Source organism: Balaenoptera acutorostrata, chromosome 19 (assembly GCF_949987535.1).
Source record: "Balaenoptera acutorostrata chromosome 19, mBalAcu1.1, whole genome shotgun sequence".
NCBI classification, from domain to species: Eukaryota; Metazoa; Chordata; class Mammalia; order Artiodactyla; family Balaenopteridae; genus Balaenoptera; species Balaenoptera acutorostrata.
This window is the reverse complement of record NC_080082.1, coordinates 54037750-54065695: the sequence shown is the minus strand read 5'-3', so window position 1 is coordinate 54065695 and position 27946 is coordinate 54037750. Positions and strand designations below refer to the sequence as shown.

The window sequence follows — 27946 nt, the reverse complement described above, 5'->3', positions numbered from 1 at the left end:
AAGAAGTAGGGACGGCGAGAGGACGTAATTTAGTAGCTAAAAGAACAAACTCTAGAGCCAAAGTTTGAGAAACATCAGGCAGACAGAGACAGAAGATACAAAATAGGTGTTTTTTAATTGAACATTTTTATAAAAAGGAGCGGGAATATGAAGGGGACCATGGGCTAAGCCCGGGCCCGCGGCGTCTGTAGGAAGGGTACTCCTCCTCCCCGTCTGTCCCATCGACCATCCTCTCCTCCGGGTCCGGCATCCCTGTGCGCATGCGCGCAAGCAGGAGGCGGGGCGTGTGCAGCAGGGACCCCGCGTGCGCAGGCGCGGAGTGGGCGCTCCAGGGCTGCTGGGGCTCAGGCCCGGGGCCTGGCCGGCGTGCAGTGGTGCGGCTCGTGCGAGGGTGCGAATCCTGGGCGGCAGATGCAGCGGAACGAGCCATCCGTGTTGACGCAGCGCGCGTTGACGCAGAGCTGGGCGGCCGCCTCGGCCTCGTCACACTCGTTGATGTCTGGGGAGGGGGGCGATACCAGGAGCGCTGTTCAGAGCTGGGGACCCAGGAGCCCACCTCCCTGGCCCCTGAGGCTCCTGGTGCAGAGGGGTGTGGATGCTGAGCCTCCCGCTGGAGTGGAATCCAGCCACTACCACCTGTTGGTTGTGTGAGCCTGGGCAGGTAACTTAACCTCTCTGTGCCTCAGCTCTGTGTTCTGTGAGATGAGTGTGGTAGCCCCTAGGACACTATGTTTTTGTTAGAAAAACAATACTAATGATGATATCAACAACAATAAGTGCTTACTCTGTGCCAGACATTGTTTTAAGCATATTACATGTATTAACTTTATCCTCCCAATAACCCTGTGAGGTAGGTACTGTGCAAACTGAGGCCTAGCGTGGGAAAGCCCCTTACCCCATGTCACACAAAAAGCCCACACTCTGCCCAGGGGGTTCGCAGACCAGCTCACAAAGACCCTGAGTGCCCAGCCCCCTACTATTTCTTGGCTGTGAGACTTTGAGGAACTCAGTTCTCTTCTCTGAGCTTTACACATAGGCCTCACTGTCATTGTAAATTGATGTTCACGACTCTATGAAATGGGTTCTACGACTATACTCATTTTTCAGATAAGAAAAACTGAGCAAGGGACAGTGACCTGTCCGGGGTCACACAGCAAGCTGCTGGGCTGAGCCTGAGGTCTATCCAACTCCCCCAGAGTCCCTGATTGTAACCACTCTGCTTTACTACTGCCTAAACTAGGCAGACATAATTCCTATTCGATGGGAAGACTGAAAGCTCTTCAAAGAGGTCAAGCAATTTGCCCAAGGAAGCCCTGGGAGTTCTTAGAAATCACGCCTGCAGGATCCTATCCTTCCATCCTGCTTCAAGCTCAGCCACGGTGCTGTGGTCAAGCTCCGCTTTCCTCCCAGCCTGACCTGTCCTTCAGGCAAGCCCCATCCCTGAGCAAAAATTACTTTCTGCTCCCCACCGGGGCTGGCCGGTCTCTTTGACGTCCCTGATTACCCACCCCTAGTAAAGGCTTCCACCCTCTCTTGTACCCAACCTCCATGCTGGCCCCGGCCCACCCCTCACCGACGCAGGCCATGCGGGTCATGTCCAGGCGGTAGCCGTCGAAGCAGTCGCAGGTGAAGCCCTCGGGGACACGCACACATCGGCCGTGGGCGCAGCCGTCCAGGATCCCGCACTCCTCCGCCTCCAGCCCTTCGTAGGGCCCAGCCTGGGCGCCTGCGGAGAGTGCGGGGACTCCGGGGTTCGGGTGGGGCCGCGCCCCAGGTTCGGTGGGTCCCCTTCTAAAACTGCCCATCCCGCTCCAGGGCTCTGGGGGGCGCTGTGAGGCCAGGATGTTTACGTCGCTCTGCTCTCTCTAGCTTTCCTTCTGTCCTCATCGCTTTCTAGGTAGGTCTACAGGGATATCTCTGTTCCTCTTCATCCCTGCTCTCTGTCGCTCTCTCCGACAGTATCTCCGTTTTCCCATCTCTCTGAGCCTGTCTCTCCCCCGGCTTTTCTTCGTTTCTGTCTCTGTCTCTCCTCCTCCCCCCTCCTTTCCTCCCTTCCCCATCTCCATCTCTCTGCACACCTGGCTTCTCATCTTAGTCCCCATCACTCGGGCCGCAGTACTCACCAGCATAGCTTCCACCTTCAGGCGACTCCTCAGGCTCTGGGACGGAGCCACGGGTGTCGCGGGACCGATAGCGCCAGCGGGAGCCCGGGCCGGGTGGAGCAGGAGCCTCGGATTCACCGTAGGGGCCACCATCGTCCTCGAAGTCGGGCATGTCGAAGGGTGGTGTCCCGTAGGGGGCCTCCCGGCGCGCGAAGGGCCCAGGTGGCGGTGGGTAGGGGTCATAGGGTAGGACGGGTGGCAGGTACAACTCAGGCCCATACGGAAGGCCCTGGTAAGGTGAACCTAGGTCTGGGCCATACTCGTAGGGGAGTCCAAAGCCACCTGGCCGCGGGGGTCCATACGCGGGGGGGCGCAGCACATTGCACAGGGCCTCAAAGTCATCTGCGAACAGGAGCCAAGCCTAACAATCAGCCCTTGCTTCCTCAGCACGCATCATTCATGTCCCCCCTCGGGGAAGAGAAGCCCGAAGGAGAAGGTGGGGAGGGCTGTGGGCTGAGGCATTAGAGGGGCTTCAAAGGAGGAGACCGGGATTGCAGGCTTGGGATCAGGAGTACTGAGGACTGCAGCTAGAAATCAGGGTCCAAGTGCTGGAATTTGGGGACCCATGAGATCTGGGGCTAGGGGCCTACAAAAATGGGATGGAGGTGTTTTAGGGACCAGGACTGGGAAGTACCAGGGTCCTGACGGGTCAGGATGCATGGGAGGGGATCTGAACCATGGGACCTGGAAGTCAGAGGAGCAAGGGCCTAGGACTGGCACTGGTTTCCCAAGGGCTGAGAATTGGGAGACTCAGGGCTTTTTAGAGCCAAGGCATGGAGATCTCTGGAGCTGTGTGTTGGCTTCTGAGGCACCTGGATGTGGGTATCCAAGCCACTGGGACTTGGAGGTTTGCGAGCTATGACCAGAGTCTGTGAGCCAGGATGGCAGGATCTGAGCAGCTGGTATTGGAGGTCTAAAGGTCCAGGATTTGGGGGAGGGGTCTCATGGGCTGTCTTGGGCTTCTAGAGACCAGGAGTTGAAGGTCTGAGAGATCAGACCTTAGGACCTTTTGGTACTAGAGCTATGAGACCTGCTGAGTCAGGCCTTGGGGTTTCTGTGGTTGAGGCTTGGAGGTCTTTGGGTTATGACTTGGGGTCTAAGATTTAGGAATGCACTGGGACATGGGGGTCTGAGGGGCCAAGTTTTGGGAGACCTTGGGGTCTAAGACTAGGAGTCTGAGGACCTGGATTTGGAGCCTGAGGGGCAGAGTCTCGGAGTGTGGCCCAGGCAGGTGGCAGTACCTGAGTCCTGCGCTGGGCAGAGGGCACAGTCCATGCCCCAGGCCTCGCCATAGAGGCAGCAGCACTCTGTGTAGGTGGCCTGGCGATCCAGCCGAGGGCGACTGCACACGAGGTCAGCCCCCACTTCCTGCCAGCACACTCCCAGATTGTCGTCTGAGGGCAGAGACAGCATGCATCAAGGCGGGAAGGCACTCAAGTCCTCCCAAATGCTCAGTCTCCTCCCTACTGGAGCAGCCCAGCCATCCTCTGCCTGTCACCAAATCCTTCTCAGCAGCTGTGATCTGACTCCTAGAAGTCCTCTGAGGTAACTCCAGATGAGTACGGGGCTTGGTCTGGCACAAGGCTATCATATAGGAGGGTGATAGGGTCTGAGAGGAGGATTCTATCCAAGACTGGCCGCTGCAGGGCTCTGTGACCCCAGGGCAGTTGCTTTTCCTCTCTGAGCATTGTTGAATAAAGTCTCAGGATGTGGGAGGACGTTGTAGGAAAAGGAATTGGGAGGAGAAGAGACTTTGGGTCAGTGGGCAAAAAGAGAGAGAGGACCCAAAGAAATAAACACAAACACATCGAAAGAGTCAGAGACTCAAAGAAACACAGGAAAGCAAAGACGCAGAGAGAAACAGACCTAAAAGCAAAGACAGAGGCAGAGAGTGTCAGAAATTCAGAGAAAGGCCTAAAGACAAACCCACAGAGAGGTGCAAAGAGACAGAGACCCACAGGGAAATAATAGCACACTTTTAGCACTTAGTAAGACCAGGTCCCATTCTGTTCTTAAAAATAAAATTCCTCAGAGCCACCCTATAAAGTAGAGGCTATTGCCAATCCACCCAACGTGCAGAAAGGAAGTTGGGATCCAAGAGGCGATAAGGAACGTGCACGTGTACACAGGGCCAGGAAGTGGCAGGGAGGCTCCTCTACAACCTTCGCCTTTAACCTGGCCCGCTGGCCTCTTGTTCCGAGAGTCAAACACTGAGACCGGAAGCTAAATGGGGCGTGAAGGGGCGTGGCCCGGGTGCGGGGCGTGAGGCTGAGTGGGGGTAATGAGGGGCTGGACTGCGTGGGAGAGACTGGGGCGGGGCTAACCGGCGGGGCGGGGCGGGGGGAGGGGTTACCGAGGCTCTGGCTCTCGTTGGAGACGCAGCGGCGCCCCGAGCCGTCCAGCACAAGTGGGGGCTCGCACGTGCAGTGATAAGAACCTATGGTATTGACGCAGCTGCCGCCCTCACAGGCTGGCTCCTCGTCTGCGCACTCGTCGTTATCTAGGGAGGCACGGAGGAAGTGATCAAGAAGCAGCCCTCTCCCCTTTCCCATTTCCCCGGTGCATTGACGGTGGGATAGATGGAGTCTAGGCTCCAGGAAGGACTTCCTGCTGGTGCTGGCCACATTCCAGAGAGGAGCTGGAGTGGCCAAGGCTTGGGGAGAGTCCCAGGCGGGGGTGTGAGTGCCGGTGGAGGTGGGGTTCCTACCGATGCACTCCAGGCGCTGGGCATGATAGTAGTAGCCATTGCTGCAATAACATGAGTAGCCTGGGGCGGTGTTCACGCACACGCCGCTCTTGCACACCTGGTCTCGGAAGAGCTGGCACTCGTCCACGTCTGCGGGAAGGATGGTCAGAGGCACACCCCCCCCCACCAAGAGAGACGGGGGGGAGGTGGGGGAGGCAGGCCAGGTTGTGGGGTGGGCTGGATGGGGGCGGGGTGTAGCTGCGGGGAGTGATCAGGGAAGAGAAAGACAGAGATGGCAAGAGAGACTCAGAGGGAGAGATACAGAAGATAAGGGTGGGAGGGGGAGAGACAGAGATAAAGAAAACAGAGATGGGGTGAGACAGAGCTGGGCCTGGGGGCTGAGGGTGGGCGGGCCTTACCTCTCCGGAGGCTCGGGTCTCCGCTGGGCGCCAGGTAGCCCCGGCCGTGGGGGCACAATGACTGGTACTCAGCTGCACACAGAGACAAGGCTGAGCCCAGACACCCGTGGCCCAGCCCCTGCCTTGGGCCTGCCTGTGCCCACTTGCCTCAGTGCCCACCCTTCACGGCCCAAGTCTTCAGCCCCTGTGCCTGTTTGTATCCACCTCTCAGACTCGCACCCACCTGGCTGGCAGCTCACTCTTGCCCATGCAATACCAGCACCTCGCTCCCTTGTCCAAATGTGGCCCTTTGTCCTAGTCCCACGTCCACCTATTGCTACCCAAACCCTCGGCCCTGTGTCCACCCAGCGGCCCATGCCCACCTGTCTCGGTGCTTGGGCACTGCTGGATGCGGCAGCCGCTGCCCCAGCCCTCACCCACAGTGCAGCAGCACTCCTGCCATGTCACGTTCCGAGCCAGGATGTTGTCACATGCATCCGGAGCTGCCGTGTCAAAGTAGCACTCCCGGCGCCCGCTGCCCACAGGGCCCTGCCTAGGTGGGCTGGGCCGGCGGGACGGGGGTGATGGGAGCCTGGCTGGCAGACTGGGGCTGGCGGGTACGTGGGGCTGCGGGCCCGGGAACGTGCCTGAGGAGAGAGTGTGGGCTGAGCCTCCAGCCCCTGTGTTATGGATGGGGAAACTGAGGCCCCCATGTGGCAGAACCGACTCCACACCTCTCAGCATCTGTCATCACCTCTCTCCCATTCTCACCTCCTCTAATTTCTGTACCTCTTGCCTCCCCATCTCACTCTCCCAAGCGTCCGGCCCATCATCCAAGCTGCAATTCAGGTAGGAGAAGAGGGGATTTCCCTGTCCTCTTGGAGGCCTCCCTGGGGCCTCACATCCAATGTGTCCCAATCTGGTCTCAGAATCTTCATACCCAAATCTAGACCTAGGCCTGGACACCTCTCCCTGACCCAGACAGCCCCACAGCCTGTCCACTTTGGCCTCCTGAGCCCCTCTCCCACCTGCCCTCTCCTCCCCTCCCATGGCCCTTGCCTTGGTCCAGCCCTGTCCTCTCTGCTCAGGTTCCAGCCCCACTCCAATCCACCTTCACATGGCAGCCAGAGGAAGTTCCAAAATCTGCTCATACCCCTCTCCCGCTCAAAACCTTTCCGTGGTGCCAGAGTGCCCTCAAGAAAAGTCCAACCTCCTGACCATGGTAATAAGTCAGGGTGGTCTGGCGCCTGACTCCTTCTGCAGCCTCACTTCTCCCCACCCCTTTCCTTGCTCTGTAGAGCATGTCACCCTGAACTTATTTCAGTCCCTTAAACATGTCAGGTCCTCTCTTGCCTTGCCAGGCCTTTGCCCTTGCTGTATCCTCTGCCCAGAATGCCCTCCCTCATCCACTTGGCTTGGCTTATTCCTACTCATCCTACTACTCTCAGTTCAGACATCCCCTCCTACAGGAAGCCCTCCCTAACTCTCCTTCAAGGTTGGGGAGGCACCTCTTCTGGATTCCCACCATGCCCTAGCCTTTCCCATCATAGGCTTGTTTGCTCTGGCCTGTGCCTCATCCATCCCAGTCCTGATTCCTCTGGGTTGTTACCATCAGGTTATATTGCTATCTGCCCCCACTGGATTGTGAGCCCCTTGAAGACAGGGTGGTCTCTCCTGGTCACTACTGTGTCCTCAGGGCCCAGAAAAGGGCCTAAACTCAGTGAACATCTGCTGAATGAAGGAATCTGGTAAAGTCAGAACCAGTATCTACTTCTCCTGACACTGAGTCCCACACCCAGGTTAACTCATGTGTTCTGAAGGTTTTTGTTGTTTAAAACAACAGCATCTAACTGATGGCAGCTGTCCACATCAGGAATGGTTAGATCCCATTATATTTTTGCGGGGCTGGCAGCCATCAGTTAAGTAGACATTGATCTCAGTCTCACCAGCAGACGTCCGAGGGGGAACACAGCGCCCAGTCATGGGGTCAAACTCCTCAGGGCTGTTGGGGCAGACACAGAGGAAGGAGCCTTCCACATTCTCACACAGGGCAGCTCCACACACACCCTGTAGCGTTTCACATTCATTCACATCTGTGAACAGGAGACAACAGGGAAGAGGGAGTCAATGGTTGTAAACTTCTGAAATTCCATGTCTAAAAGTCTGGGCTTTGAGTATGAGTATTTTAATGGCCCAGATCCCATCATCTGCTTATCTTCTGGTGACAAACCCTGAATTTCCCTTGGGAGCGCTCTGCTCCTCCAACCTATGTTTTGAGCAGGCCAAGCAGATTGCTGCATTTCTCTGATTCAGAGACAGGCAGTGACCAAGCTGGGCCGATCAAAGCCAGTCCTGGGACTCTTTCTAGAAATACGGAGGAAGAGCCTCCCTCTGTAGCCAGGGATGTCAAGCTAAGGATGTCAACCAGAGGTGCTAGGGCCACTTTTGTCATTGTGAAAAGAGAATCTGCCTAAAAATAAATGCATTAGAGGATAGCAGAGCTGGGAGACAGCTAGCCTTGTTACAATTCCTGGATCCACGTATGCCTGAAGTTCAAATATTTCCCAGGACTTCAGTTTAATGCCCTTTAAACAAATGAAGCCTGTTGTGTTTGCATCTGTCAAAACTAAGTGAATGTATAATTAAGACTCATGCATTGCACCGTATGTAAATTGAACCTCAAATAAAAATATCCGTAAACACAAATTGAACTCTGGTTAATGACATGCATTATGCACAGAAGAATTTAGGGGGAAGTATATTGAAGCCTGCAATTTAATTTTAAAATTCTATCCAAAATATTTTGTGGATTAATGGAAAGATATGTGAGGAAACAAGCATAACCAAATGATAATAATAGAATATAGATCATGGAGGTCATGGGTATGCTGATGTTCATTCTACAGGCCTTTTAACTTTCTGTATGTTTAGAAATTTTCCTTGGGATTTCCCTGGCGGTCCGTGGGATTTCCACGGCGCTTTCACTGCCGTGGCCCGGGTTCAATCCCTGGTCACGAACTAAGATCCCACAAGCCGCGGGGCACGGCAAAAAAAAAAAAAAAAAAAAAAAAAAAAAATTCCTCGTAAAATGTTGGGAAAAAAATAAAGGATGCTTATGTACAATCAAGATTAGTGCAGTTTTGGAACTTCCCCGGCAGTCCAGCAGCAGTTAAGACTCTGCGCTTCCACCGCAGGGGGTGCGGGTTTGATCCCTGGTCGGGAACTAAGATCCCGCATGCCGCGCAGTGCGGCCAAAAAAAAAAAAAAAAAATTAGTGCACTTTTACTACTTTATGCATGCATTTTTAAAGCACGCCCCAGATAAAATCTGGATAAATAGGGGTTCCTGAGTGACATGAAGCTGATCTTATATTCCAAGGTCTAAATTCCATACCCCTAAAGTTTACATGCATTCAGATCTATGGAGAGAAGCAGGGCCTGACAACCTCTTCCCCACCCTCTGGCCCCACCCACTCCCTGGAGCCCCGTACCCACGCAGTGACGCCCGTCCCGCGCCCCCTCGTAGCCCTGGTCACAGAGGCACTGGAAGGAACCAGGCAGGTTCTGGCACATGGCATGGGCCCCGCAGAAGGACCGGTTCCGGCATTCGTCCACATCTGCAACCACCAGACAGTCAGGCCATTGCTGGACCTTCTATCCCCTCCACATCTCACCCATTGCCCCAGGGACACCCACCCTGGCATCCGCCCCCTGGCGTGGGCTGGTAGCCAGGGTCACAGGCCGGTGTGCAGCGGTAGGAGCCAGGGGTATTCTCACAGCGCTGGGCTCCACAAATCCCTGGGCCATATTCCTGGCACTCATCCACGTCTGCAAAAGAGTGGAGAGGGGAGGGGGGAAGGAGAGGGGAGTCACAGGCCTGGATTCACAGGTTCCTGGTGCTGCTTCCCATTCCCATGACTGAGAAGTCTCTGACTCTGGTATTCTAGGAGTCTGAGCTTCGAAATATCAACAAGCATTGATACCTCTTAAGGCCTCGTTACCATTTCTCAAATAGCCTAAACATGGTCCCGCCTCAGGGCCTTTGCACTTGCTGTTCCCTCTGTCAGGAACACTCTTCCCTCAGCCATCTGCATGGCTCCCTCCCTTGTTTCACTCAAGGGTCTAGGTCAAGCCCTCCTAGTGCCCCTACCCCTACTGCCCTGTCACCTCTGTCCATTTATCCTGCTTTACTTTCCTTCTTAAACTTCTTATATCCATGTAGTTATTGGTATGCCAACTGTCACCTCCCTAGAATGCAAAGTCCACGTCGGCAAGGATTTGTGCCTGCCTTGTTCCTCATTGTATCCCCAGGGTGTAGAACAGTGCCTGATACACAGTAGGTGCCCCCAAATTGTTTGCTGAATCGACTTCATATTTACATATTTATTGTGTCTCTCCCCCTAGAACGTCAGCTCCGTGAGGACAGGGATTCTGTTTGACTCATTGCCTGTTCTACTGCCAGTGTTGCACACAGTAGGTGCTTAATGAATTCTTGTGGAATTAATGAATGAGGTCCCATGAAACTAGGTTTCCACGAATCGGGGGTCTGGCAACCCAAGAGCCCAAGGCAGTCCGCAGTCATTTCATCTGTTCCACAAAATGCTGACCCACACACCATCCCCCCCCCCCCGCCCCCAACTCTGGGCTGCTTCTGGAAGCGAGGCTTGGCCTGTTTCCTGACAGGAGTGTCTTCCCCTATCGTCCTGCCTCCTCTCTACAAAAAAATATAAAGACACGCTGGTGGCTTGTTTCCACCACGATTAGGAGAGAGTTAAGTACATTGGTTGGGAGCCCTTTCCCTCCCCTCCCCCCACGTCCGTGAGGCCTGGAGCCGGCTTCTGCGACACTTCGTGGGGTGGGGCAGTGGTCTCACCGTCACAGGTGCCCTCAGGGCCTGCGTGGTAGCCAGGGTCGCAGTCGCGGACACAGCGGTAGGAGCCGGGGGAATTCTCACAACGCTGGGACCCGCACAAGGCCGGGCCCCGCTCCCGACATTCGTCCACGTCTGAAGGGGGGTGGCAGGGCAGTCAGATGGGGGAGGCAGGGAGGGAAAGGAAAAAAGGTGGGGGAGTCACGGAGGGGAGAGGAGAGTCAGAAGAGGGAGGCGGGAGTCGCAGGAAAGGGGAAGGGAGAAAGCAGCAGAGGAGAGGCAGAGGGGGGAGACAAATGGGGGAGACCAGGAGGCAGAGGGGAGAGGGACCAGGCAGAGGCGAGGCCTCTCACCGAGGCAGGAGGCGAGGTCTGGGCCAGCGCGGTGTCCTGGAGGACAGACGCACTCGAAAGAGCCGTCGGTGTTGGTACAGATGCCGCTCTGGCAGAGGTCCTCCTCGCTGCATTCGTCCACGTCTGCGGGACGGTGTCGGAAACCGCAGGCGGATCTCCTTCTTTGCTTAACATTCCAAGCCGCGCCCCTCCACCGCCCTTTCCCCGCCCCTCCAGCTCCAAGACCTTAACGCCTTCCCCACCTGCCTTAGGCTCCTCCCTTTACTGCAAGCCCCACCTCTCCGCCGGGTTTGGCTCCATCCTTTCCATTCACTGCCCAATTTATCCAGACTCCGCCCTTTCCCCTTTCGTCTCCCAACTTCGCCCCTCCCTTTCCCCACCCTTTCCCGATCCAGGCCCAGCCTGGGTACGGACCGAGGCAAGAAGCTCCGCGAGGTCCGGGCCGGTAACCGGGAGCACAAGTACAGGCAAAGGAGCCGTCGGTGTTGAGGCACTCGCCGTTGGGGAAGCAAAAGTCGCCCTCCAGGCACTCGTTCACGTCTAGGGTACCCAGAGATAGGGCTGCGGGGTTACCAGACCCGCCCCCGAGACCCAAGTCCCGCCTACAAAGGAGCAACCCTGTCCCCCAAGCCACACCCCGATGGCCGGTTTCTAAATTCCACCTGCAGTCCCTTAGTCCAGCTCCCACCTCCCCGCCAGGCTTTACCCAGGAAGCCAAGTCCCACTCCCAGGCTGTCCAGCCTTTTCCCCGCCCAGCCCACCTGCGCAGGGCCCGGGCCGACCAGGTGGTGCCCGGTAGCCTGGAGCGCAGGTGCAGCGGAAGGAGCCTTCAGTGTTAGTGCAGTGGCCGTGGGGGCCGCAGGAGGCGCCCGAACGGCATTCGTCCACATCTGTGGGAATGGGGATTTCAGAAGGGGTTCTGTCTAGGAACACACTGATGGATCCCCTTGGGGGAGAGGGGTCTGAAGAAGGTGATGGGAAGTGTCTTGGGTTGGATATGAGGTGAAGGCTCCATGGCAGAAGTGGGTAGGGGAGACTGGGGTTGGGGGTCCTTGAGTCTGGGTTTCTGGGAACTCCCTGTGCCAGGATCCTGGGGTCAGGTGAAGGGACTCTGGACTGAGACAGGGGTCAGACATTAATTAGGGTAAGGGGTCAGGTATTATAAACCAGGATAATTAGGTGGCATTCTGGTCAGGGGCCAGAGTCTCTAGTCAGGGGTCAGGGTCCAGGATCATGGACACAATCAAGCCCCAGGGAAGGTGCTCTGAGAAGGGGCAGGGGCAGTGAAAGAGGCAGGATCAAGCATCACACAGAGTCACGGGTTGTAGTCAGGGTTGTGGTCAGTAGTTATGTTTAGGTCAAATGTCACAGTCAAGTTTAGAGGTCACAGGTCACATATAGGGTCAGAGGACAGGCAGCATCAGGGGGGTCACAACTGCTATCAGGGCTGAGGTCAGGGGTTATCAGCAGGGTTCATGGTTAAGGTCAAATGTCACAGTCAAGGTGAGGGTTCATTGGTCACAGAGTCAGAAGTCACCCTCAGGGCCAAGGGTCGTGGTCCAAATCAGGAACTGCAGTCTGATCAGGGGTTCATAGTCTAGGTCAAGAATTGCAGTCAGGCTCTGGGGGTTGTGGTCCAGGTAAGGGGACTGAGATCCAGGTTAGAAGGTTGTAGGCCAGGTCAGGGGTCATGATCTGGGTCAGGAGGCATGAGGCAGGTCCAAGGTCACACCCAGGGCCTGATCTCACCAGTACATCGGCCATGGTGCAGGTGGTGACCAGCAGGACAGGCCCTGCACTGGAAGGAGCCAGGTGAGTTCACACACTCCTGCCCAGGACATGCCAGGTGGTTCTCACACTCATCCACATCTGGGGAGCAGAGGAGAGGGTGGCTTTGGAGGAGTGGCCCAACGCCCCCCTCACCCATCCACACTCCTCCCTCCCTCCCCGGCCTCACCCTCGCACTCAGAGCCGGCAGCACTGGGTTGGAAGCCCGTGGGGCAGACGCACTGGAAGCTGCCTTCTGTGTTCTCACACCGGCCATAGGTGCAGGGCGGGGGGCTACGGGCACACTCATCCACATCTGGGGCAGAGGAGACCAGTGGGGCTGAGGAAGGGGCCTGGACCCATTGCCATCACCACCCACCCCAACATTCTACTCTGGAGGAAGCGTCCTGGACTTTGTTCAGGCTGCTCCCTGCTCCCAGAAGGACAGACCCTTTCGTTGTTTCCCCATTAGTGGTCTCTCCAGCTGCCAGGATGCGGCTAAGGCACCACCTCCTGCATGTTGCCTTCCCTGACTCAGAGTTGTCCCTTCCTCAGGGTTCCAAGAAGCACAAGAGTATCATCCAAAAAATGAGGAGGAATGGAGAGCACCCTCATATTTGGAGAAAGGGGAGAAGATGCTAGAGTCAGACCCTCGCCACCCCCTCAATACCCCCAGGCCTCTGTCCCTGTCCTCCTTCACTGAGCCTCATTGCTCTGCCTCTCTGTCTCCCAAACCTGTCTCCAGTCCCTACAGCAGATGGGGGTGAAGTGGCTTTGGACTCAGCACCCTCACCTTGGCAGGGGGCCCCCGGCCCACGGGAGCGGAAGCCAGCAGGGCAGGCACAGTGAAAGGAGCCTGCTGTGTTGTCACAACGGCCTGGCCCACAGGGTGGTGGCTCCTGGGCACACTCATCCACATCCTCTTCACACGCTGAGCCCCGGAAGCCAGCCGGGCACACACAGTGGAAAGAGCCAGGCAGGTTCTCACAGACCCCTCGGCCACACAGGCCGGGGCTCTGGATGCATTCATCCACATCTGCTCAGAGCAAGGGACCCAGGTCATACCTCCTTTATGCCCCTTCCGCCCCGCCCCCCCATGCTCTATTCTACCTCCCTGACCTCCGTCGCTCTGACCTTCCACCCTCCATCATCCTGCCACCCTGTCCCCATGGTTCTGCTCTCCACCTTCCATCACTCTGCCACCTTATCCGTCATCATTCTAACTCCATCCTCCAGCCCTCTACTTCCTCAGTCCATATTAAGCTGCTTGTCTGCTTCCTAGAACTGTCTTTCTAGTCCATATCAGTGGGCCTCCTTAAACTCTGTCCTCCATAACTCTACCCCTTCCCCCATTAATGACGTCTCCATCCCCCATCCCTCTGCTTCTCCATCCTCCATGACTCAGCCTTTCTGTTTTCCAACACTTGGCCTCTCCATCCCCAACAGGCTGCATGTCTGGTTCTCAGAGCCTGGCCTCTTTCTCCCATCAATCAGCCTCCCTCTGCCTCATTGGCTGGGTATCTCCATCCCTCACCACTGCCGCTCTACCCTTCCCGCTACATGCCCAATCCCTCACCCTGGCAGCTGGCTCCGTGGGGCGCAGCCTGGTACCCAGCGGGGCACACGCACAGGAAGCTGCCTGGCGTGTTCTCGCAGCGCCCACGGTCACAGGGTGGAGGCACGCGGTGGCACTCGTCCACGTCTGCGGGCACAAACCGCGTGGCTGGGACTGGGGCAGACACTCCGCCTCCTCGCCTCCCCCAGAAGGCCTGGGGAGGCGGGGAGGCGGGGACGGCAGGGGCGGAGTCAAGCTTCGGCCAGGGCCAGGCCGAGGCAGGAGCCAGGGGCGGTAGAGGGGCTCGGAGGGGCTCGGTTTAAGGCTGAGGCGGAGCTTCAGCGGGGAGGACAGGACAAGAGTTGGGGACCCAGCTTGGGCAGAGGCAGAGAGGGGAACAGTGAGGGGGGCAATTTGGGGAGGGCAGGGCCTGGGGAGGGCAAGGGCGGGAAGAACAGCTTTGGGGACCGAACAAAGGGAAGGCAGGAGCGAGGGAAGGGGTGGTTTGGGGACGGGGCAGTGGTGTGGCAGGGTGGAAATGAGGAGTCATGGTGAGGAGATAGGTTGCAGCAGTTGTGGGACAGGGGAGGGGCCTTGGAGAGGGCAGGAGCTAGTCTGGAATATTGAAGGGGCGGGGCCAAGGGAGGGGCGGAGCCGGGACCCAGTCAAGGAGAGAGGCCCGACAGTATAGTACGGCAGGGACCGGCCCCGACGGGAAGGGCCGGCTGCGCCGGAAAGAGGCAGTGGTGGGGCCGAAGTGAGAGCGGGAGCTGGTCTGGAGACGGGGTCAGGGGCCAGGCCAAGGCAGTAGTTGGGCTGAAGGGGAAGAGTGCGAGGGCGGGAACTGCTCCAGAGGGAGAGCTGGAGCGAGACCCCAGCTGGGGTGGGGCCTGGACTTCTCACCCAGACACTCCGCACCCCGCGGGCCAGCTCGGAAGCCCGGCCCGCACACGCAACGGAAGCTGCCTGGCGTGTTTTCGCAGCGCCCGGGAGCACAAGGCGTGGGAATGCGGCGACATTCGTCCACGTCTGAGGGTGCGGAGGGGTCTGGTCAGGAGGTGACAGGGTAGAGCCGCCCGCCCCGCCTCCGTCCTCCCCCTCGGCCTGGCTCACCAATGCAGCGCATGCCCTGCGGGCTGAGCCGGAAACCGGAGTCGCACGCGCAGGTGTAGCCACTGGGCCGGGGAATGCAGCGTCCCGGGCCGCAGACCTGGGGATTGCGTTGACACTCGCCTGCAGAGGGACCTGCGGGGGTCCAGTGAGCCAGGGTTCCCCCATCTATGAATCTTCTGTCCCTTTCATCCCAGTACAATTCCCTCAGATCCTCTGCCTAAAACATCCTCCTGGATATCCCCCCTCAAGCCCAGTTTTCCCCCTCTGATGTCCCTCTCCTTTATCATGGGACATTCCCATCAGATCCTCTGCCTGAATCCTCCCATAATGCCACTCCAAAGTCTTCATTTTTTAATATTTTGCTCCCCAGTCTTCTGCCTGAGATATGTTCTTAGTGTCCTCAGTGAAAAATAATTATTTGTCTCACGTTAACTGAGCACTTACTATGTGCCAGATACTTCAGAGGCAGCTTGCTGAATCCTCACAATGATCCGCATTTTATAGATGAAGAAACTGAGCCTCAGGGAGGTTAAATTGACCTTCCCAATTGACACAGAACTTGCACTCCGGCTTGCCTGACTCCAGCTCCTGATGTAACCACCACCCCACCCTTCAAACCTTTATGTTTTCCCACCCATTCCTTAACTCCTCTGGCTGTAACATCCTTATTTGTTCTATTGTAGAATCTTCACTTTGGAGCCCCCCACCCCCCACCCGGAACTCCTGCCTGTAATACCCACATCAGTGCCGCTGATTCCCTCTACCGCACCTGATTCAGGGATCTCCGGACCAGTCCAGGCAGGGATGCTGGGCAGGGGAAGCTCAGGGCCCGGACGGGGCTCTGGCCGGGGTTCTAGCCGTGTCTCAGGCCGGGGTTCTGGGCGATGAGTGGGCAGAAAGCCTGGTAAAGAAGGGCTATCAACAGTGGAGACCTGGGTTTGGGTGTCCCTACTCATCTCCCCTTGAAGACAACACTCCCTCCTCCAGAAACCAGCTCACCCTCCTCCAGAAACCAGCTCACCTGTGCGTGGCCGAGAGGTGGAGGATGGGGCACGGGGCTGGCTGAGGGACACTCGGGGTGGTTCCTGGCCCAGGGGTCTGGTGTTGTAGCGGAGGTCGGAGGCCGAGTAATGGTAGCCAGGGCCAGCTGGGCAGATCTCCCGAAAACCCTCTGGACACAGGAAAGGGAAGAAGATGGGCAGAGAGAGGGCAAGAGAGTAGGGGGGAATGAGAGGGAAAGGGGGTGAAGTAGAGAGAAAAGGGGGGGCTAGGGTCTGGCCTTGACCGTGAGTAGGGCTTAGCCTGGGAGTGTGTTAGGGGTTTGGGTTGGATGCTGAAATGGGGTCTAAGAGTGACTGGGGGGACCTGGGGTCTGGGAGCATCTGGGGGGAGTGTAGTCTAAGGGAATTAGACCCAGGGATGTTCTGGCATGAGGGTAGGGTGGACATGGGACCAGCTTCAGGCCCCAGTGGCCAAAGAATGGGACATCTCAGAGGCTAAAGGTGGGACCAAGGATGTTTTTCCCTCTTTGGGAGGATGGCAGGGACCGGAGTTGAGGGCAGGGTCTGGTTTGGTGTCTACAGGGATGGGGTTGAAGGCCAGGAAACAGTCAGGTCCATTGTGGGGTGTGGTTTCATGAAGAAGCAAGATTGCCTGGGAGGTGTCTCCGGGAGGGGCGTGTCTGGGGCGGGGCCCAAGGCGGAACCTAGGTTGAAGGCAGTGTCTCAGAAGCTGGGGAGGTGGCCAGAGCCTGGGGACAAGGTTGGGCAGGCAGCCTATCTCAAGGGCTAGGGGAGGTCGAGGCTGGGGGTGACGCTCGGCAGACACAGCCTAACTTCAAGGTCATGTGCAAGCCAGGGTGGAGTCCATTCTGAAGATAGGCTGTCTCAGATGCTGGGTGCGTGGCCAAGGCTAGGGCCCAACCTGGTTGGAGGGGCTGGGGGCGGAGCCTAGAATGGGGGCTGTTTGTGTCAAGTCTAGAGAAAGGCGGGCAGGAGGCGCTCACCTGAGCCAAAGGGTGGGCAGAGCTGGCAACCCCGGCCCCAGGCTTTGCCTACGCGGCTGCAGCAGCAGATCTGTTTGGTGATGTTGCGTAGAATGGGCAGCGAGCAGCCGCCGTCGCGGAGCACGCGGAAGCAGGGTCCCTTGGCCTCTGAGATCACGTGTTGGGCTGGGGGTCGGGGAGGAAATTCTTCAGGGCGGGGTTGGGAGTGTAGTGGGACTAGGGGATCTGGGAGGTAGGGGAATGGTCCCAGGGAGGGTTTGGTGGGTGTGAGGGGCATTTGGGAAAGCTCTGAGAGAGTCTGAAGAAGAGCTGAGGGGTCTGGGAGGTCTGAAAATGGTTTGGGGCTTGAGGAGAGTCTGAGGGGTGAGTGAGAGAATCTGGGAAGGATCTCAGGATCTGAAGAAGGTCTGGTGGTCGAGAGAGAGGAGGAAATTTGGGGGGTTGAGAGGAGCTGATGAAAGTCTGGAGATCCTAATCCAAAAGGTTTGAGGGGTTCTTAGAGGAGCAGAAGAAGGTTCAGGGAGTCTGAGGGTGAATGAGAGTCTGAGACGTTCTGAGGGGGATCTAAGAGTGACTGGGGGGACCTGGGGTCTGGGAGCATCTGGAGGGAGTGTGGTCTAAGGGAATTAGACCCAGGGATGTTCTGGCATGAGGGTAGGGTGGACATGGGACCAGCTTCAGGCCCCAGTGACTCACAGATGCAGCTGCTGCGGGACGAGTCAAGCAGAAAGCCGTCGGGGCACACGCAGGTGTATCCGCCATGCGTGTTCGCACACTCCCCGTGCTGGCAGCGCCCCCCAGTCTCGCACTCATCCACATCTGCGAGGGAGGGGGTGGTTCCAGTGGCGTCAGGGGCAAGCTCCCTGCCAGCCCCGTCCCAAGCTCCTCCCACGCCTGCCCCAGCTCACCTTCGCAGGACCCATTAACCCTTTCAAAGCCAGCTGGACACGGTCCATCTGGGACGCCCACTTGGTCGGAGTTTCCTGTAGAGAGAGGAGAGGGTTGGTCCGGGGCGCGCGGAGCGAGATGGAGTGGGCGGGGATGAAAATGGGGTGGGAGGACCTAAAAGGTGTTGAGTGTGGTTTGAGTGCAAGGTCAGCCTTAGGTTGGCGATCTGCGTGAGTAGGCCTATGGCACAAAGGCCGAGTGAGAACAGGGTAGCCAAAGTCAGAAAGTGGGGTGGGTGGTCCCAGACGGTATGGATAGGTCTAGACTGGAAATGATCCCCACAACGGGTAGGCATGGCTAGAATTTGTGTAAGGGTATATCTATGGGCAGAGTACGAGAAGCAGCGGGGTTCTCACTCCTCCCCAGCTCCGAGCACCTCGGGGACATCCTGGGGCTTACCCAGGAGCTCCGAGCACGACTGACAGTCGTGAACGCCCCAGGCCAAGCCGGCCCCTCTGCAGCAGACCTCCTGCGTCCGGAGCCCGGGCAGCGGGGACGCACACTGTGGGGAAGTGTAGGGTGAGCGCGCCCCCGCGCGGTGGCACGCTCCGGGCCCCTCCCCACCGGCCTCCTCTCACTTCGCCACCGCGCAGCTCACGAAAGCAGTAACCGAAGCCCGAGGCGTCCGAGTAGCCGTCCTCGCGCGGCGCGCTCTGGGCCAGCACCGTGTAGGGCGCTGCCGCCTCCGCGCGAGCCGCCGCCTCCGCCCGCGCCACTGCCTCGGCGTCCGCCTCCTCCCAAGGGCCGGACACACGCTCCACCTGGTGCACCACCACCGACGCCTCCTGCGGGTGCTCCACGTGGACGCTCACCATAGACGCCACGCCTGGAGAGAGGCACGGCGGGGCAAAGTGGGAGTAGGAATGGGCGAAAGGGCGCGCTGGAGAAGGGTACTTAAGAGGAGGTAGGAAAGATGGGAGTCAGAGGAACGGCGAGGTGGTGGACAGAGGGGGCGGAGGGGACTCCGGCCGCACTTTCCTCACCATGCTCATCGTCACGGTGGTTGGCCAGTGGCATGGTGTACACGGAGCGGGTGAAGCCTGGCATGGCCGGGGCCGGGGGTCGGGCGCCCGATGAGTGCAACTGGCAGAACTTGCCAGCGAAGTCCGGGGGACAGAGGCAGCGGTCAGGCTTCACGCACACACCTCCGTTGTGACAGATCAAGGGACACAGGACTAGGGGGAGAGCGAGGACACTCAGGGCCGGCAACCCTCCTTGCAGCCCGCCTGGGACGACCGCACTCAAACGAGCTCAGTCCCTAACGTTGTAACTACACCCTCAAAGGTATCACTCAGTTCAAAGTCGTTCCGCCATGAGCTGTCTTGAGTCATCTCCCCCCTAACCCTGGCCACTTGCATTGGCTGGGTCCAGTCGTACAGCCCTTGATGGTATAGCTCCGCCCACTGGGTCCACTCGCCACGCCCTCCAGCTCCTTCTTCACTTTCATTTCACCCCGCCCTCCCTCTCGAGTCCCACTTTCTGGCCGAGTCCACGGCGTACCAGCCCCGCCCAGACAGCGTTGTACCCGCCCGTAGGCTCAGCCCCGCCCACTCTAGCTCTTGCCTTTGCATTTAGTGCCGCCCATCTCTTACTGTTCAGCCCCTCAGACCCAGCGCTGGTCACTTCCATTGACCAAACCCACATTTTGCCACTCCCTGGCACTACCCCTTGCTCGCAACTCCGTCTCCTTACCATTCTAGGCACGCTCACACCCCGTCCGGCAGGGTCCACTACGTTCAAGCTCCGCCCACAGGCTGTGCGGTTTCCCCCCCTCCCCTTCTACGCACCCTGCCCACATCACCTTCTTCTACCCGAGGGATTGTAAACCCCGCCTATCAAGGCGTCTAACCTGCTGCCTTTAGCCCCACCCACCTTCCTTTCCTCAAGTTAATTTGCCCTGGCTCAGTCGCTCACGCTCCTCTCACCCCACCTCCCGGCTATCTGGACGTCCTAGCCACCCCCCGCCCCCCGCGCTTTGTCTCCTCCCACCTCCCCTTGGCTCCGGCTCTCCAGTTCTAGGTCTGACTTCCCGCCTCCAGTAGCCCCGGGGCGGGGCCAGCGGGAACGCGCCTGCTCTCCCCTAGGCGCGCCCTCGCTGGGCCTCAGGCCATCTCTGGGCGGGGCACTACCAGCTGTGCGGCGGGGTAAACAAAGAGGGGTGCGGCGGGGGCAGGGCGGCGGCTCCTCATTCCGGACCCTTGGGGAGCCCCGGGCCCGCTGAGCCAAAGGAGGCCGGACGTATCCTGCGAGGGCACCCCCTCCCTTTCTCCCCAGGGGCTGCCGAGAACAGCTGGAGACAGCTGTGCAGAGGGCAGGAAGGGGGCAGGCGGCCGGGGCCGTCCGGGAAGGCGTGTCTGGGATTCTGAGACACACACTGGAGAGAGGAAAGCATAGAGGGAGCCCCCTCAATTTATAAGGGTAAAGAGACTGCACTCCTGGGAGATCAGTTAGAAGGCAGCACTCTGGGGTTCAAAGACCACTGGAGGTTTCTGGAACAGAAAGGGAGCCTATCCCAGAGGAAACGGAGGCACCCTTCAACAGAAGGAATCCCTTAAGTCCTTTTGGGGAGAGTTACCTAAAAACAGGACTCTAGTGTCTTCTAGGGAATGGCCAATTGGAGGGTGCTGAGAACAAGGTTTAGATGGAGAAGTGGGATTCTTGGGAGTCCCCAGCCCAAGAGAGCCTCAGTTGTCTGGGAGGACTGTAAGATACTGTGGAATCCCCCCTCCCCTCTCAGCTAAGGGATTAGGTACCCAAGTCGTTTTGATTAATGGCCGCTTGGGGGGAACACAGTATCTGTAGTCCTCTTGGGAGGATCACTGATCAAGACCAACTCTGGGTTTCTCTGAAGACAGATGGATCAGTAGTTCCCGGGGAGGGAGTCAGCTGGAAGGGAAGGACTTGGATAGACAGGAATCGGGGATCACTTGGAAACAGAAGAAAATAGGAGCCTTTTGTGGGAAGAGAATTCGGCTAGGGAGCAGAGTTATCACTGTATAGAATCTGTAATCCGGGGTTTCCCTGGATGTGGGGAGGAATAGCTGAGGGACAAAACTAGAGTTCTCTGGTGAGGGGCACAGTCTGGGGAGATTACATCAGAAGAATGTGAGGGAATTTCACTGGAGGGGCTGGTCTCCAGAGTCTGTTGATAGCGGTGCAGAGGGGCTTAGGGTGTGAGGGCAGAGACTCTGGGCTCCCCTAGTTAGAGGAGTCAGGCCAGGACTCCAGGGTGCTCTGATAGGAGCCCTTAATTAAGTGGCAGGCCTAGGAGAGGCTTAACTAGGAATCAAGATTCCAAAATAGGAAGGGTCTCTGTTGGGGGTTGCGGGTGGTAATCCAGCTAAGTCTGGGGGCATTTCCTAACCTCCAAAGACACTTGTCTGTCTTCTATCATCCAGAATGTAGGCCCCCCGCCCAGTACCCTGAGGGCCTCCACACCAAGGGCGGGCCGCTAGATGGGCACAGGCAACTCCATGTCCCACACCCTTGGAGGGATGAGGGGCTGAGGACATCGAGGTCCTCCTGAGGTCAGCCCCCTTCACAGACCCCTCCTTGTGCCTCCAGGGGCTTGGCACCCGCCTGGGCAAGGCTCCTGGCACAGGCCCGTTGAGGCTGGGCCGGGAGGGAGTGAGGGAAGGAGGGAGGAAGGGGAGGAGAGAGGGAGTGGCAGCGGGCGGGGGCTCAGGCGGGAGATGAGCTCACGCCGGCCAGGGCTGGGTTGGCTGGGGGCCAGGCTGGGCGAGTTCTCCGGCGCCAGGGGCCCCCACTCCCCACTCCAGAGGGCCTCCGGGGCTGGGGGCAGGTAGGCCCAGACCCTGAGAGCCCACCCACCACCATACCCTGGGGCCAACAGGTGGCCCACCCCCCCACCAAGGGCTCTCCATATCTAGGGGAGCCTGGTGTGCACACGCCTCCTGTCCCCTCTGCCCCCAGGGGGCGCCTTTTCCCCTAGGCCTCCAGCCTGGATTGCTCTTCCACGTGCGACCCTTGCAACTCAGGGTCCTGCAGAGACCCTCCTTCTACGAACTCTTTCCCTCTCAGCTCTCAGGATCAACTTTCCACACCCCAATCCCCCTCCTCACAGGCACTCCCATCCTAGACTTTCCCAATCCCTCCCACCCAAAGAAGCAGAAAGTGGAAAACCCCCCATGGCCCTGGATTTCTCCCTTGGACTCTGGGGACCCCTTACTCACAGTCACAGAATTCGGACCCCTTTCCCCCAAGACCCCAACCCCCACGTTGACTCAAAGGCACAGAAGTCAGCCCCCAATCCCCTCATATGCGACATCACAGGTCCCTGAGAACCCTCATTGCTTGCGAAATCAAGACCCTCAGGACCCAACCCCAAAAGCCAGGAATTTGAGGCTCTCTTCCTTAAATAAGCCAGGGATTCCCCAGCACTACTGCGCAAGGAATCTGGGCTCCCGCGCCCTGGGGACTGTCCCCCCCATCCCCGGGGATCCTCCTCCACCCGGGGAAGCCCTCCCTCGGGACCACCACCCCGCACTCACAGGCGCGGAAGCCGGGGCCCCCCGGGGCCGCCCCGCCGGGCGCGCCGCTGTCCACGCTGGTGGCGTTGCGGGGCGCGCAGGTCGGGGTGCAGCGGGGGCCGGTGGGCCCATGGACGCAGCTCAGGCCGCACACGGCCGGGGTGAAGCGCACGCGGAGGCGCTCTCGGGGCCGACCCAGCCCGGGCTGCGGCCGGAGCAGCGCCAGCAGCACCAATAGCGACACCCAGAGCAGCCGCGCGCCGCCCGCCATGGCTGCAGCGCCGCGCTCCGCCGCGCCGCCGCCCCAGCCCGCCCGAGGGGCCCGGCCGCGCCCGCCCGCCCGCGGGGGAGGGCGGCCGCGCCCCCGCTCAGGCCCCCCCCTCCCCACCACTCCCTCCCCGGCGGCCGCGCGGGGGCGCGTGGGGCCGGGCGCCCAGCCAGAGGCGCGCAGGCTGGGCGCTAGACTCGCAGTGGGGAGGGGGGCGCCCCCTCTGCCCCCGACTCGCACCAACAAGTGAATGGGGCCCGCAGGGGAGCGGCGGGGAAGGGAACAGGTGGGGGCGGGCCCGTTTCCCCCCCAGACAGGGCTGAATCCATAAAGAGGAAAGAGTAGTGGGGGCCGCATTTGGGGAGGAGGCTAAAGGCTGTCTCTGCCTTAGTCACAGAAAAAGGAGCTTCATCTGGGTAGGCGGCTGCCATGGCACATCTGGGCAGCCAGGTGGCACATCTGGGGGAGAGGAGAAGGGTCGGTGCACCTGGGCACATGAAGGAATTGGGGGTTTGGATGGTGGGCAGAACGCTGGAGGGGCACATTTGAGGACGCAGTCACATCTAACCAGGACCCTCACACCTGGTAGAAGTCAGAATGGATTAGGGGAAACGGTGGATTGAGACTGTGGGCGGGGGTCTTCACATCTGGCCGGAGGCCCACATCTGGAAGACTTTAGGGAGGAGGGGACACATCTGGGCTGAAGGCCACAGCAGGAGGGGGACTTTTGAGGGTGGTTGAGACTAGGGGGTGTGCTAGCCCCGGGGCCGAGAACCGGAGCGGGAGGAAGGCAGGAGGACGGTCGGGAAAGTAGTGGGAGGCCTTTGGCCCCTAGCCGCCCCGCAGTTTTGGGCATTCGGTAACCAGGCAGGCGCCAACCGGCACAATTGCTTTTGTTGTCTGGGCTAGTTCGGCCGCTTTCTCTGCCGGGACAGCGCCCCCCTCTTCGGCCGACAGTGGGGAGCCCGGACGCTTGGCTTCCCGGCCCCACCCCCGCGGGTCAGCGCCTCTGGCCAGCGTCTGGTCCTGTCCCGGACTCACCTCTCGCTGCCGGACGCCGGGGTCCCTAGAGGGGGCTGCGTCCTGGGGAGGGGTGCTGAGCTACAATGGGGGGCGGCTAGGCGGCAGCTGGACCGTGGGAACCAGACGGCTTTATCTGGCCCGGAACCCCCCGCCCCCCGGGCGGAGGAAGGGCGGATGTTCTTACCCCGGGACTGGCCGGCAGGGGCGCGCTGTGGGGGCCTCCTTCTCAGCAATGCCCGGGCCCCCGGCCCGCGGAGCCGCCGTCGCCTCAGCAGAGCTCGGGCTTCCTGCAGCCTGGGTGGGAGGGGGCAGAGAAGGAGCTGTCACCGCGGTTCGGCTGACCCCCCCCTCCCCTCCCCGCGACTGGAAGAGACTTCCCACACCAGGAGGTCTCCCAGTGGAGGCTCTGCGACCCCCCCCCATCTCTTTATGGGGACCAGGCCTTGAACATTCGTTGGAGGCTTGGAAGAAACAAAGTCAGTGGGAGAAACAGAGATGAGGAAGGGAGAGAGGGAAGAGAGACACAGAGGCAAAGAGACAGGTAACTATGAGAGAAAGAGACAGAAAGAACAAATAGAGAGAGAGGAACATGGAGACAGAGATAGAGAGATAGAAACTGAAAGACCCAGAGACAGCGATTGGCGAGAAAAGGAGAAACAGAAACAGAGACACAAGTTGATAGAAACAGAGAGCAAGGGAGAGGAGACCCAGGGAGCAGAGAGAAAGATGTGCCAGAAATGGTGGCAGAGTTGGGAGCATCTAGTAGGGGAGGGTTGCACACTCACGTCAGTGGCTGCCAGTTAAGGGACACCTGTTTCCTCCTCACGCTGGGGCTGGGGCTTGACAGCCCTGGGGGCACTGGAGTCAGGCACCACTGAGGGCCTGCACACTTTTCAGGCCGACAGCTCTGGACCCTGCAGGAGGCTTCAGAGACAGCCAGGGACTAAGTGGAAAACGAGGCGACTGAGTTCCTCTCTCATCCAGCTCTCCAGCTGGGATGAGGGGTGAGGAAGGGAGTCCCCAGCTCCTCTGCTCCTACCACCTTTCCCCTCCTACCTATACCTCGCCTACAAGAACCCACCTCTGAAGCAGCGGCTCCTCCTGGGCGATCGGCCTGGGCAGCAGCGACAAGCAGCAACACTATAAATAGAGGGATGGAAGTCACTCAGGGCCCTAGCACTGTAGAACTCCCCAAAGGAAGGCAATGAGGGATAGGGGAGGGAAAGCCAAGATAAGGTTTGAAGGTGCTCGAGATTGATGTGTGACCAATCTGAGGCACTGTGCTCGATGCCTCAGTTTCCCCATCTGTACAATAGGAGGCAAACGGGTTTAGGCTCTCCAGGGATGAAGGTCACAGCAACCTCACGTTTATTTTTCTTCTGAAGTGTTTGAGGTAAGGTATTATTGGAAAAGACATTTAAAAGTCTTTTAAAAATGATTTTTTAAAAAAAATGATTTAAAAAAAAACAAAAGACTTAAAGAGGATTTCTAAGCGCACTTCCAAGCCCGATCTGGGAATCTAGAACCCCGCCCTCCCCGCACTTCCCTGTCCTGGACTCAGCCGTCATCCCGCGGTTGGCCGGCAGATGGCGCCACTCCACAGGCCTCAACGGCTGGGGAGGGAGGTCCGCCTTTGACTATGGGTCCAGCAGGGTGCAGAGGTGGAGGGGGATACAGGAGCCACAGCCCAGTACTGGGAATCCCGAGGCCTGAGTTCTAGCCCCTGCCTGCCCTTCCACGTTCTGTGTCCTGGAGCCAGAGTCTCCTGGTCTATGGGTCTCAGTTTCCCGCCTGACCAGGAGGAAGGAGTCGTTCTTGGAGGAATCTCCGCGCCGGGAGGGTCTCAGATTCTGGCTGGCGGAGCCCTCAGCTTGGGCGCAAGTGCGTCGCAACCAAGGGGCCCCCCAGACAAATCCATTATCCCCAGGCTAAGGGGGACGAGGGACGAGGGCGCGCGGGCCGGCCGGGAGAGAGGGGCAGCGGGGGGATGCTGCGAAGGGGACGTCGGGCGTATGGACTCTTTTTAGATGGGTGGGGCCCAGTAGGGGAGGAGGCCGCCCGGGTGGGAGCCTTCCGGACCCCCGATCCTGCAGTCATCCCTCCCGCCTTTTCTCCGGGTTAACCCCTTCCCAGCCCCGCCCCCGGCGCGGCTCGGGTTACTAAACGCATTCGCAGAGACCGAGGCGGGAGCTGAGCCCGGGGCCTTTGTAACGGAGCGCTGGGCCGCAGGGCGGGGATGGGGGTGGGGGGTGGGGGGGTACTGGGCAGACTGTTTCCTTCGATCTCGTCACCCGTAGACAGGAAGAGTGGCTATATCCCCCTAAATCTATAGGAAATTCTGGATTTCTTGCCGCGAAATCACTGGTACCTCATTCAAGCTTGGAATCCGCTTATTCTAGGAAACTAAAGCACCCCCCCAACCCTCATGAAATCTGAGGGCCCCCCATCTCCGCACACATTTCCACAAGCCCCTCCACCATCAACCCAAAACTCCACGTCTTCCTCACTCATTAGGAAAACGTCTCTTAATTAGTTCAGGCCTCCCCGCTCCCCAGATAACCAGGACATGTCAACTCCCCCTTAAAGTGCCCTGATAACCTCCCATACTCTTCCTCCTTAAGCACCCAGTTAGTTTGGGGGACCCCATCCCAGCTCGGCCCCACCCATCTATCATGTTAGGAGAACTCAAAGCCCCATATAAACTGGGACCCTTCTCCAAACAAACTCTAGAATTCCCTGGAGCCCCATCCGTCTCTACCACACGGGAGGGGAATCCCTCCCCTCAAAATCTCAGTACACCTCGGATTCTAACCCCTACAAAATAGAGGGCCCTAATAAATTCAAGAGCTCTGGTTCTTCATCCTTATCACGAAGCAGTGGGTTCATATTCCCCTAAATCCGAAAGTCCTGGTCTTCCTAGACCTCCAGACTTATTGGGTAGAGGCGGCACAAGGACGAGGGGGCCGCAGCGGGGCTTACCCGGCCGGGCGGCCCGGGATCACCGCAACCTCGACGGCCTGGATGGGGCTGGGGCCGGCGGCGGAGGCGGCGGCGGCGGCGGCTGCAAGGAGAACCAGCAGCAGCACCAGCAGGAGGGGGCGGCGGCCGCTGGGGCCAGGCAGCCGCATCGTGTCCGGCGTGGAGTCGCGCTCCAGGCGGCCAGTCTGTCCAGCGGGTCAGTCTTGGCGCGGCCCCGCCTCCCGCCCCCGCCCGAGGCCGACTCATTTTCTCCACAGTCGCAGTCTCAGGCTGCGAACTTCCCTCCAATCAGAGCCCGGTTCCGCCAGGGGGCGCTGCCCGCGCGACCAATCAGGAGGCGAGAGGGGAGGGGTTAAATAGACAGGTGCCGGGCATGGGGCTCGCGGACCAGGAATTTTCAGTGCTGTCGGGGGTACTGGCTCAGTGAACCCTGTTATAAAGGAGAGGCCTCAAGTGTGGAGTTGCTGGGACTCCTCCCAGTCGATGCGCAGGCGGTGGGCAGATTCCCCTAAGCTAGATTCCCACTGGAAGACCTCATCCCTCCGCCCACAGTCCTGGGAGAAGTCCATCAGAATTTGCTCCTCGACTGGCGTAAATTCTGGAAGACCCCACAGGTGCCCACTTCTCACGTGAGAGACTTGGGATTCTGGGGGCAGAACGCCAATCCTAATCCTGCACTGAGCTCCAGGTCCGGCCCCTCTGAGAATCCCAGGCCCACTCTGGACCTTCCCAAAGGATTTGCCCCTTCTCAAAGCCCTGTGTTTCAGGGGTTCCAGGCTCAACAAACAATAGCTTGTTCCTCAGAAGGCTGTAGCCTCTGCCCCTCAGAGGACCCAGGCTCCGCCCCTGACCCACAGACTCCACTCCCACAGGGCTCCCGGCTCTGCTCTCCTATTTGCACCCCTCTTCACCGCCACCCCTAGTGGGTACAACAGTCCCCTCCCTGCCTGAATATTTGAAGGCTCCCAAGAGCACCCCTCCCACTCCCAGAATTGCAGACTTTCTCCTTAAAGAATTCCAGTCCCCTCTCTTCCTAGGGACCTCTACCATTAGGAGCCCCAAGCCACAAGTGGCCTTAGTCCCCACCCGCACCCGCTTTAGTGGGTTCTAGGCTCCAAGCCCTGCTCACAACCTTCCAACTCAGAGGGTCTCAAGCCCAGCCCCGCCCTTTCATTATAAATTCAAGGCCCCACCCTCTTTCCTCAGAGTTACAAACCTCGCCTCTCTGCTCCCAAAGGCATCAGAGCTTCAGAGCCTGCTCCCTAGCTGCCCCCTTCTCCTCTGAGTTTCAGGCCACACCCTTTCCCACAAGAACTGGGCCAAGGCCCCA

At 59.0% G+C, this 27946-nt stretch overlaps 1 protein-coding gene across 8 annotated transcripts; it reads right to left on the bottom strand.

The window, feature by feature from the left end:
• Window positions 1–96: 96 nt before the first annotated feature.
• LTBP4 (latent transforming growth factor beta binding protein 4) lies at window positions 97–26818 on the bottom strand. Of its 8 annotated transcripts, none has more exons than XM_057534364.1 (33): window positions 26617–26818; window positions 24719–24777; window positions 24423–24561; window positions 23822–23931; window positions 18840–19031; window positions 18435–18682; window positions 18256–18358; window positions 17817–17891; window positions 17605–17727; window positions 16909–17073; window positions 15925–16074; window positions 15673–15804; window positions 14904–15035; window positions 14694–14819; window positions 13812–13937; window positions 13029–13271; window positions 12426–12551; window positions 12218–12337; window positions 11230–11358; window positions 10883–11008; window positions 10469–10591; window positions 10119–10250; window positions 8942–9073; window positions 8737–8862; window positions 7193–7339; window positions 5630–5893; window positions 5268–5339; window positions 4870–4998; window positions 4516–4662; window positions 3404–3556; window positions 2124–2504; window positions 1567–1726; window positions 97–499 (listed from the first exon to the last, which is right to left on the bottom strand). In XM_057534364.1, the coding sequence occupies exons 1-33, from the start codon at window positions 26763–26765 to the stop codon at window positions 484–486; spliced, it is 4755 nt and encodes a 1584-aa protein (XP_057390347.1). In that variant the 5' UTR covers window positions 26766–26818; the 3' UTR covers window positions 97–483. The 8 variants fall into 8 exon arrangements, with proteins under 8 accessions (XP_057390347.1, XP_057390344.1, XP_057390346.1 ...); XM_057534361.1 differs by having other exon boundaries at window positions 1574–1726; window positions 26617–26817; XM_057534363.1 differs by lacking the exon at window positions 8737–8862 and having other exon boundaries at window positions 1574–1726; window positions 26617–26817.
• Between the last annotated feature and the right edge of the window lie 1128 nt (window positions 26819–27946).

What these genes read in the sequence shown, in the direction of transcription:
- LTBP4 (XM_057534361.1), bottom strand. Translation starts at nt 26,765, where the DNA reads ATGCGGCTGCCTGGCCCCAGCGGCCGCCGCCCCCTCCTGCTGGTGCTG. An exon ending in AGACCCGAGCCTCCGGAGAG is followed by an intron (nt 4,999 to 5,267) that starts GTAAGGCCCGCC and finishes TCCTTCCCGCAG; the next exon opens with ACGTGGACGAGTGCCAGCTC. An exon ending in GACCCGCATGGCCTGCGTCG is followed by an intron (nt 500 to 1,573) that starts GTGAGGGGTGGG and finishes CCCCCTCCCCAG; the next exon opens with ACATCAACGAGTGTGACGAG.